The sequence below is a fragment of the Beta vulgaris genome, chromosome 8 (assembly GCF_026745355.1).
Source record: "Beta vulgaris subsp. vulgaris cultivar EL10 chromosome 8, EL10.2, whole genome shotgun sequence".
Lineage (NCBI taxonomy): Eukaryota > Viridiplantae > Streptophyta > Magnoliopsida > Caryophyllales > Amaranthaceae > Beta > Beta vulgaris.
This window is the reverse complement of record NC_079209.1, coordinates 2,639,440-2,651,446: the sequence shown is the minus strand read 5'-3', so window position 1 is coordinate 2,651,446 and position 12,007 is coordinate 2,639,440. Positions and strand designations below refer to the sequence as shown.

Here is a 12,007-nt window from a genome sequence, read left to right as displayed (position 1 = left end):
CCCGATTCGATTTTTTTTTGCTTTGCGACAGGTTTTAGGTAAAATGACTTTCTAGTTTATTTGTTGACTTAGAGAAAAGCTTGCCCTTTTTGGCCTGAAGTAGCGGGCTTTGGGCACAAAATTTTGGCCCGATCCTACCAATGGGTAATTTTTTTAAAGATTGGCCCGACCCGATCCATAATCACCTCTAATTTCTTAATATAGTGATTTTTTTTCGTATAAATCACATGTACAAACATTAAGTCCACACTTAATTTAGTGTAAATTAGGTCTATATAAGTTTTTAACTAAAATGGAGATAATTTTTTTTTTCAAAAGATCACAACTTCAGAATATGAGATAAGCTCTAATATATCTTGTCAAACATCGGCCACCAAGATTTGGGTCCTTTCTTATATTGTCAATAGTGGGCCAAAATCCCACGTGAAAACGTAGACACTGTTCGTTGAAAATGAAACTGCACTAACCCTCAAGAATTGAACAATAGATCAATTAATTAATCAATACATGATTCACAAATCTAAATCTACTACCATAACATGCACTCATACACACACATATCTAACATACCATTCCACATGCTATAAAAATGTATAACCAACTTTATCAAAAGAACTCAGACCACAAATGCTCTACACAACTACACAAGTACACATTATATAAAGCCTAATACATTGGTGGCAAAAAACATGTATTCCCCTAAAACTACACATAACAAAAAACACGAACCACACCCAAAATGCACCAACAAGAGGCTAACCAAGGAACAAGTTCGGCTCTTAGAGGCCAGTTTCAAGCTAGATCGAAAACTCGACATGGACCGGAAGTTCCACTTGGCTCAAGAATTAGGCATTCCGACTCGACAAGTGGCTATATGGTACCAGAACAAGCGGGCTAGGTGGAAGAGCCAAAGCCTAGAAATGGGCTATAAGACCCTTCAACAAAGACTTGAGAGTGCCTTGGTTGAGAATAAAAGGCTTGAGAAGGAAGTCCAACGGCTTAGCAATGAGTTAGAAAATATGAACCAAATGTTGGTGGCTTCAACTTCAACTGCATCACCAAATTCATATGTTTGTAATGAGGAAGATGCGTCAGGTTTGATGATTGGTGATCAGCCTAATAGTTTCTTTCCAAGAGATCTTTATGCTTGTTTAATTTGATTGGTAATGCTCTAAGGGGAGCTCTATATCTATAAGCACAAGCTAATACTTTCTCTGTTATTACAAAATAAATGACACATTTCTTTCTTTTATGTAAGAGTTTTTTGGGAAAAGTGTATCGCCTATTTTGTGATAGAGAAAGTGTATAGTAATAGTATCTATGCTATTACAAGTCATACAAAAACTTTAATTTGTACATTGTTATAAACATGTCTGTTTTTTTTACAAGATCTGGATTGGTTATAATTTTATATCTATATGTAATAAATTAATACATACAATATACTTTGTTAGGAATATAAACAATAGGCCCTATCAAAATAATTCAATTGAAGTATAATATGGTGAAATCAACAAACAAAAATTAAGAAACTCAGCAATGATTTTTTTTACACAAGATTTACCTAAGATTTGGGATAAAACTCACAAAATGAACTAGGTTTTTGAATGTGAGATGATGATATAAGGAGAATATTCAATCTCCCAAACCTCTCTTTAGGGCTTTATAGTCTCTCCCAATGAATCACTTTCTTAATATGTGAATCTATTCAATAACAAATAAAAAAGGCCTTAAACATATACTCTCTCCATCCCTTGATATATTTCTCATATCTCCAGTGCACATTTGCCAGACGTTTATCGTCAATATCTTCAATTACATATTAGTACAAATTATAAAAGTTTATTTTTCAAATGTACATAATTAGACGAATCAAACAAGAACTCACATGATATGTTTTATCTTATATATTAGAAATTGTTTTGAAGATTTTTCTTAACCTAAGATTAGTGCCCAAATTATAAATGGAAAATCTATTAAGAGGGACAGAGGGAGTATATACTAATAGAATAAATAAGGGGAGTAAACAGACTCTCTACATATGAAAAATCCTTCAAAATTAGGGATGGTAATTCCAAATACAACCTTATAACACGAAATTAATCCGACCTGAATTTACTGAAAGAAACATGAACCTGCACGAACACGAATGACACGAAATCAACCGATTAGTTATATTTATTATATTATGCAACTATTCTACTTTTTATATCATTTTTGATACATTTGAGAGCCAACTCGAAACCGACACGAATACGACCCGTTGACAAGAATTGCCAAGCCGTATTCAAAATGCACTTCCCACGGCCACTAACATGTGGAAGAGGCTGGAAATATAAGAGTAAGAATATACTTGCTAGTTGGGCAAAAAGACAAAGGCTTGTTTGGTAAATAGAGGTTTGAGGTAAAGATAGAGGTTTGAGGTAAAGAAAGAGGTTTGAGGTCGTATTAGATGAGTTGACTAGTCAATTCTCTAATTTGGGTGTTTGGTAAAGAGAGGTTTGAAATAACCTTTTGGGATCAAAAAACTCTTTTTGAAAAAGGAGGGGGAAGAGCTTTTTGATATTAGAGGTTTGAGAATTAAAGAAGAAAATTACATTTATGTCCTTAAGTTCTCTAAAATTAGTACCCTTACCTAGGTATCATAAATCTAGATAACATATGAATCCAATGTCCTTATTGATCATTTTACACAATCGATTAACAATCAGTTATCTACCAAACACCTTTTTACAAACAAGTAATACAATACGCTAGTTGAATAAGCTAATACAATCAACTAATAGCTATCCGCTAATTGCCAAACCGGGCCAAAGGCCTTGTTTGGTAAAGAGAGGTTTGGGGCAAAATTAGAGGTTTGAGCTCATATTAGAGGATTTGACTAGTCAATCCCCTAATTTGAGTGTTTGGTAAAAAGAGGTTTAAATCAGCTTGTTGAGCCCAAAAAGCTCTTTTTAAAAAAGTTTGGGGAGGAGCTTTTTGACATTAGAGGTTTGAAAATGAGTGTACCAATTACATTTATATCCTAAAGTTGTTAAAAACTACATTAATAAATAATAAAAGGTACGTACAAAAACAGATTATGCACATGTACTTATTAGTATCATTTTGCATAATAATGTAGCAATTAGTTATCAGTTACTTACTTAACATTTTTATGCAATCAGCTTATACAATCAGCTTATCCAATCAGTTAACAACTATCGATCAACTAATATAATCAGCTAACAGTTAACAACTATCCACTAATTTCCAAACAGGGCCAAAAAAAACTACCAATCATCTTCTTGGACCTTGTAACATTTCAAAGCACACAGTTGATCCTTAACTATGGGAATAAGATCAGAAAATCCAGTTAGCACATACATTAAAGAATCAAGATTCGATCAAGAACTTCTTAAATCTCTTCCAGAAAAAGAGGAAATGAAAGGAACACACTTATGATTGACTTCATATCTATTCTTGGGGGAATATGGTTTCATAAAAACGAGATCATCGTCAAAGAGAGCAAGTACAAATGTGCAATTCTGTCAGAATTATCACAATAATTGAAAATCAAGGAAAAGAGCTCAAAGAATTCAAGAGGATTACGAGGCTGAAAACAAGTTCAGGACAAAGTGCAATGCTTATACTTGGAATTCAAGCACTCAACAACAGACGAGTACAACAATCCTACAAGTAGATGGCGCTTGGAAAGGGAAAACATCAAGAGAATGGAAAACAGCAATTGTTGGGTTAAAGAAGATACGAATCCAGTTCAATTCAAGCGGAAGCATATGTAGTACTAACAAGGAATTTCAACTTCAAGACTGTTAGATTGTGTAAAACCCCGCAAGCCCCCTAGTGTTTCCGTTAAACAATATTAGTCTCCTATGTACGCGATGTGTATGACAACATATTAGTATTAGTATTAATATTCAGAATTGTAAAAAAAATTAATATTAGTGCGAAAAATAAACATGTATTTCATACTTACAATTTATTTGTACAAAATATAGGATCGAAAAAGAAGATAAGAGAAGTTGGTTTATGCTTATCTTTTCTTATCAGGTTTAACTATTTCGCTTGAATAACATCATCTTGACACTTGACTACGACAATTATGAAATCGAAAAATACAAAGATGAGTTATACTCTTTTTTTACGGTAATTTTATGAAAATTTAATCCATGTTCTTTGTAATTGTTGTTGAATCTTTAGGTTAAAGAAATCTTTGTATTTTTGGCTTTACAATTGTTCAAAATTTTCTTTGTTATATTAGTTTCCTCATCATAATAATATTTTAATAGCACTCTTAATTATTTTTATGTTAGTTTTCTCTTTCTATAATTGTAATTCAGGAAATGAATGAGAAATTTTGAATTAGTTTTTTTCATGTTTCAAATTAGGGGTATATAAGTCTTTTTTATAGGAGAATACCATAACTCCCCTCTTGACGACTTATATAATAGAGAAATCAGGGTTGTTCAGAGTGCGATCTGAACCACACCAAACAACAACCAAATCGTATTTTTCCGCTTTCGATTGGTTTGTGGTTTCAAAATTGTGGATTGGGTTTAAATTTTTGAAAACCGCAATCGCACAATAAACCGTAAATTAATATGTTTTTTTAAAAATAAAGTTTATCTATTTTGATTTTTTTAAAACATTGACAAACTAACAGACATACGAGTATACAGATAATACGACTATAGAAGTTATTACAAGTATTAGTTTAGGTCTTTGCACTCATCATTCATTTGCTCCTCTTTGCAATCCCCTTGCCTCCCTCACTTATCTGCTCCTGCTCCTGCTCCTCTTACCTCCACTCATCTGCTCAGTATTTATTATATAGTTTAAGAGAATTATGTATTGGTTTATCAACAATTTTTGTACCAATTTTTTTTTAATTATTAGAATAACAATCATATTGTAGAGGAAAATATGGTCAAACTGTACAGCACCAAACCGGTTAGACTTCTTTAAAAGGTACGGTCTGAGGAGAGGTAGGTCTTACCACAAGTTTACCCCAAGCTTATAAGCTCTCACGAGTTTCGGTGGTCTTAGGAATATTTTGTGACAACCAATATCGTCTTATATTACTGAGCTAACGGATACCGCAATTGAGATCGCGAAAATGCGATTTCTTCTGCTTTTTTACTCTACTTTTTGAAAACAAACATACAAGATAGACCCGGAAGAAGAGATTGTACTAAAGGATACTCGTTTTACCGATCTTTTCAAATGGCTCATCAGATACCAATTGTGAACTAGTGAATTAGGCCACCTTCTTAGGGGACTGTGCTGCATTGCATTTTAATAGGAAGTTAATAATTGACAAAAGAGGGGGACGTACAAGGATAATCAGACTGCTTGATTCGGTTTGTCAAAGGTATGGGCATAGAGAATCCTACTATGGGGAGGGAAGATTTTTCATCTCAATCTCTAGAGAAGGAGCATCATCATATGGGGAAAGGAAAGAGTATGAACGAATTGCTTGTTGAATCACATTCCTCTTTGACCAATGAACCTTACTAATGCAAGACTCCCTCTAGCTAAAGATCTCTTTAGCTTGAAGGTGGTTTTGCGTGGTTCGTTTTGGGTTGGAAAAATGTTAAATCGTATATTTTCAGTTTGGTTTGGGTTACATATCAAACCGCACCAACCTACCCCACGAACAAGTGTAATACAAATAATAATGCTAACCATGTTACTAATCCAAAGTATATAAGGATAAATCTATACAAATATATCATAAACTAATGAGAAAATATTATCCTAAATATATTCTCTATCACAAAGGAGGATGCTCGCACTTAATTATCAAAACAGATTCAACGGAGATTGTAAAAGCACTTACCAAAGTGTAAAAAGGAAATAAGACCCATCATAAATTCTAGGAAATTTTGTCAAAAAATACCATACTTTAGACTCTTTTTTGAAATAAATACCTAGGTTGTCTGAAATTTTATATAAGTACCAAGGCTGACTAAGTATATTGGAATCACTACCAATTAATGGAATCTTGTAAAAAAATGTTAGTTTTGCTCCAATAATGGCATGTGAAATTATGATTTTACCCTTTTCCTAGGAAAACAATCTCCCTTACCACATGTCCACATGCAACAATCATGTTTGCCACTGTTGCCGCCACCACCACCCACCCACCCATCCGAAAATCTGTTCAATTGCAATCAGTTCAGTTCAATTCATTTCAATTCATTTGTTTTATGCCAAATAAAACATGCCCTAAGAGTATGAGCTACATATAGGAAAGGAAAACTTATCACAAACAACCTATTAAATACAAGTTTTACAAGAAACAACCTTTTTAAAAAAAAAAAACTGGCAAAAAAAAGACTTTAAAAATTTTTTTTTTTTCGAGTAACAACCTTGACCCATTTTTCGGGCATTGACTAAGTATTTTGCGGCTTCGACTCACTAGAACCAAACATGGCAAGGCACGTAACCCACATTTCTTATGTTTCAACTCGATTTCCCTTCCTATACTGATAAAGTCAACATCGAAAAATACTTGGTCAATGCCGAAATATGGAGAAAACAGGGTTGAAATATAAGAGATGTTCACGTGCAGTTTACATGTTTATTTGGTTTTAACGAGTCAATGCTGAAAAATGCTTGGTCAATGCCGGAAAATTGGTCGAAATTGTTCCTCGCAAAATATTTTCTTCTTAAGGTGTCTTTTTGCCATGTTCTTTTTAAAGGTTAGTTTCTCGAAAAAATTATATTTAAAAGATTGTTTATGATAAATTTTTCTTTAGGAAATGATTTATCTTATTTTATTTCATTGTCTTAGCAAGGTTGGTTTGAATAGGAATGGTGAAGAAAATTGACTGGAAGTAAAGTGATCAAGTGTCATTCTGATGGCAATCAACCCATTGAGATAGATTTCACTCCACCATTCAAGTTGTTTATATCTACTTAACTGGTTTTTATATCAATGCATATCACAGATACGACATACACTCATCCCTTAATTACTATTTCAGGAAAATTGAGTTGATAGAAGAATCGGAGAAACTCGCAGGTCTCTACATTCCGAAGGATTTGTATGGTGATGAAGCATATAAGTAAAGGATTTGTATTCCTAATACTAATCATATACTTATTTGATATAGTCCTAAGATAATATTTCCGTAAGATAGTAATATATGCTAGGGATATTATCATATTTTGTTATCCGTAATATTCCTAATTGTTGTGCATGTACATGTTATGTTTTGATGATGAAAATTAATATAATATGTTATAGTATGAAAGTGTGTAACAGTTGCAACAGATGCATGAAGAAATGAATTAATAAATGAAGACTTTGAGGAAAAGAAGAATCAAGAATGAAGTCCAAGTTTATATGTTCCTTAGTATAGTTACTTTGTGTACAAATGTAATATGCTTGAACTAGGTGATATGCTATGTGCTAAATATAGAAATATAAAATTAGTATAATTATTATTTTCTTAGAGTTAAGGAAATAAATAATTGTATTAATATTATATGTCTATTATAAAAAGGAAATTAGTTTTCGAAATAAGATAAAAGAGTTTATAAAAAACGTGTTTCAGAAAAGAATTTTATAAAAACGTGTTTTAGAAAAGAATTTTATAAAAACGTGTTTTAGATAAAAAAAAAGTTTTCATAAAAACGTGTTTTAAGAAAACAAGTAAAACCGTTTTCTAAAAGATTTTGGAAAATACTTTTTGATAAAAACAAAAGTTGAGTTGAAAAGAAAATCTAATATGGAAAACTTATCTTTTTGAGATTAAAGATAAAGATGGAAAAAGATAAAGTTTGTTTTTCTAAAAAGAGGAAAACTTATCTTTTTGAGATTAAAGATAAAGATGGAAACAGGTAAAGTTTGTTTTTCTAAAAAGAGAGTTATATCCCTTAAATTAAGGACTTAAAGATAAAGATAATTGTGAAGGATGGTCGTACACACCATGTCCTTTAAAAGGGTTTTATAATTCACTTTTAGATTGAACGTTTTCAGAGAGAAAAACCGGAAATATTAAGAGCTGAAAACAGTTTTCTAAGGCACAGAGCATAGCACTGTTCGAGTCAGTTTTAGTAACTATTCAACGATTGTAATTGTCCTCGAAATTGCTTGACTAAGAAGCACACAATTGAGGATCGTTTTCTTTCTGTAATTTCACCATTATAGAGAGTGTCAACACTTAGAGTTAAGTGTTGGGGGTCACTACTAGAGTTAGTAGTGAGAGAAATCTTATTGTATCAAGAGGTTGATATTTTAGGATTTAAAGAAATAAAAGAGTTTTTGTTTCTTGTGGACGTAGATCTCAGAGGTGAGATTGAACCACGTTATATCTTGAGTTTAAGTATTGATTTAATATAGTTTTAGTTTTAATTTTCGCAAAAACTCAAAACAGAAATTTACGAGCGTTTCACACAGTGTCTAGCACTGTGCAATAACAGAGATTTTGCGAAAATCGAACAGATTTCGTCACTCAATTCAACCCCCCCCCCCTTCTTGAGTGTCACCTTGTGTTCCAACAAGTGGTATCAGAGCAGGCTATTCTCGTAAGACTAACATCTAGAGAATTGAAATCATGAATATGCAAGATGACTCTCGAGACAGACACTCCAAGTGTCCAATTTTCAATGGAGAAGATTACGGATGGTGGAAAGCAAGAATGAGGATCTACATTCAAGGCTCAGACTATGAGTGTTGGAGAATCATAAGAACAGGACCTATACTAATCCAAGTCAAGAATGCTGAAGGAAACTTGATTGACAAGGACGAAGATGATTACAACTCAGTTGACTATGCAAAAGCCGAAAAAAACTTCAAAGCTATGAGTATTCTCCAATATGAAATTGGACCTAATGAATACTCAAGGATCTCGGCTTGTACTACAGCAAAAGAAATATGGGACACGCTGGAATTGGCCCACGAAGGTACGAATGAGGTAAAACAATCTAGAATAGATTTGCTTGTCCAACAATATGAATTGTTTGCTATGAATAAGGACGAATCTATTAAAGAGATGTTCACTAGATTTACACTAATCACTAATGAATTACGTTCTCTAGAAAAAACATATACTTCTGAAGATTTAGTGAGAAAGGTGTTAAGAAGTTTAACAAATTGATGGCTCCCAAAAATAACCGCTATTCAAGAAGCTAAAGATTTGACTAAACTTTCACTAGAACAACATATTGGATCATTAATGACTCATGAACTTGTCTTAGATTATAAAACTAATGAACCAAAAAGTAAAGGTATAGCCTTGAGAACTGAATTGGAAATTGAAAATAGTGATAGTGATGATGATATTGATTTTCTTATAAGGAGATTTAAAAAATTTCTCAAAAAGAACAAAAACAACAATCCTAGAAAAGATGAAAATTTCAAAGGTAAGAGCACTACCTCTAACTTTAAGAAAAGTGCTACTAATTCTGGTTGTTTCAAGTGTGGTGAGTACGATCACAGGATAAAGGAGTGTCCCTTATGGCATGATGAGAAGCCTAAAGAAAGAAGGGAGCAATCCAAGAAAGAATTAAAAAAGGCTATGATAGCTGCCGTTTGGGGAGATTCGGATTCTGACGAAGATCAGAGCGTGGCACAGTGCCACGAGGCCAAACTATGTCTGAATGTTGTACAGACAACACTAAAGACGGCACTGTGCAAGGTCGACGCACATCTATGCTTGATGGATAAAAGTTCGAACCCTCTCGAAGAGGTAGAAGACAGTGAGGTAAGCCTAACTTCCTTAAAACCTTCAATTCATCTTCTTTCAAAAGGTCAACTTGTCACTCTACTTGGAAACGTAATTGATGATTGTCAAAACATGAATGATAATTTTGATATCATGAAAAAGGAAATAAAAAATTTGACCAAGCTAAAGATTGGATTAGAATTAGAGTATAAGGATTTATTGAAAGAAAATAAAGCACTGATGAAAAGAATTGATTAGAAAAATATTGAGATAGACACACTAAAACACGAAAAAACAACTCTTGCTGATGACATCATAAATCGCACAGTGCCATCCACTATTTTTGAAACTGAAAAATCGTGTCTTGAAAAACATATTGAAACACTAAATCACGAGTTGGCTGAACTTAAAAATTCAAGACAGAAATCTAGGATTTTTCCACTAATGCTGCCTAGTGATGCTAAGTTAAGAGAATATCTTGACAAAGTTAAAAGAGACTTAGAGATTTCCAGAAAAAGAAGTAGTGATCTAAATACCTCAGTCGAATTCTTAGAATCAAAACTTTCCATTGCTCATAAGATGCATGGAAAATGGACTAATGGAATGAATGCTCTAAATTACTTAACTAGCACCACAAACAACATGAACAAAACTGGATTAGGATACACTAATCAGCCGCACAGTGCCAGGCTCTGTGCCAGGACCTACGAGAGAGACTTTCGAAAGAGAAAATACGTGGGCCTTCCTGAATATCTAATTTGCAACTTTTGTGGAAATAATGGTCACCTAATTGACGACTGCAACAAAAAGAAAAAACGAATTGCAAAGAATGTTAAACATGTACTCAAATATGGGTTAGGAAAGATATACTAGATGTTCAACGAAAGAAAAAGGGACCCAAGCAAATTTGGGTTCCTAAAACTAACAAGTGATTATTTTGCAGGCAAACGTGAGAGGAAGCATCCTATGGTATCTTGACTATGGCTGCTCAAGGCATATGACTAGTGATAAATCTCAATTCCTCTCATTAGTAGCCTACCATGGAGGGTGTGTTATATTTGGCAATAACAAAAAGCGATAAATTGGTATTTGAAACGTTGGCAAATCTTTAACACACTCCATAGAGAATGTGATGTTGGTAAGTGGTTTGAAAAGTAATTATGTGATCAAGGTAAATATGTTGAATGTCATGCATGAACCTTTTACAAGATAATTCGTGGCTTTGGGATTAATTTATGGAAATTAGTTGCGTATTATGCCTATTGTCCTCCTTTAAATATTTAATTAGAGTGTTATTGATGCATGTCTTGGTGAATCTTTGTGAGTAAAGGTCCACTTGATATAAAAGGACTCGTAATGGTCTAATGATGCTGCCCTAATGTCATGATCTTAAGTTGCCGAACTAATAAGCTATATGATCCTAAGTTGCCGAATTTTTGAGCTATGAAATGCAAATTCTTTCTCCTATAGCAAGCTTGATCTTTAGCCCAATATTCTGATTTTCTATTCATGAAATTGACATTTGTGCCTCATTATTTTTTTCTTTCATATGTCCCACCTTATCTTTATTTCCCTATTATTATCCTTCTTTTCTTCACATATTCATCCAAAGTTCAACAAGTGCTTTTAATCTTGATTCATGGTATATGGAGCATATATATATTAATAAGATAGTGAAAGAAGAAAACGCATTAGTTAAGGGGGAACATGAAAAGGTTGGAAGAGACACTAATGCTTGAAAGAATGAAAGTACTGTATCACACTATGCAGGGCACAGTGCGTGCCATGAGATATATCTCTGGAAGAAAATGAGTTTCAAATTAACTTATTTCGCCTTTGCTATCTTATTGATTGACTCTAGTAATATTGTATGGTCTGACTCTCTTTAAAAAAAAAAAAAAAGAAGAGAAGAGAAGAGAAGAAAAGAAGAGTAAGACACTTGTGTTAGATAAATCTTAGAGTTCAATTCATAGATGGAAAAAGTATTATCAAAGGTTTGAAGATCATCATTTTGGATTCCAGTATATCCGAAGATTAGTTATATTTGAAAGGTAATAGATTGTTCAGTGGCGCAGTGGCACACACACAGTGCCACAGTGAAGAAAATCTTATGATGTTTATTTGCGGAAGTTGAAAATATGAAAAAGGGTTTAAGCACTTGTTGAGCCAATTGCCATTTCAAATCTTTAAGCTTGCATTACCTATCGCTTCATCTTACATTCTTAGCTATTAACCATGATCCTTCATGATTATTTCTTGCTTCATAAATTCGGATTGTGAGTTGGATTACATTTTTGCTTAATGACTTCAGATTGTGAGTTGGATTATGACAT

General features: G+C 33.1%; 1 protein-coding gene across 1 annotated transcript; it reads left to right on the top strand.

The window, feature by feature from the left end:
- Positions 1-689: 689 nt before the first annotated feature.
- On the top strand, positions 690-1,160 carry LOC104900688 (homeobox-leucine zipper protein ATHB-52). The gene has a single exon (XM_010688179.1). The coding sequence runs from the start codon at positions 690-692 to the stop codon at positions 1,158-1,160; it is 471 nt and encodes a 156-aa protein (XP_010686481.1).
- The last annotated feature ends 10,847 nt before the right edge of the window (positions 1,161-12,007 follow it).

Excerpts from the sequence above, each read along its gene's own strand:
- LOC104900688 (XM_010688179.1), top strand. The coding sequence starts at position 690 with ATGTATTCCCCTAAAACTACACATAACAAAAAACACGAACCACACCCA.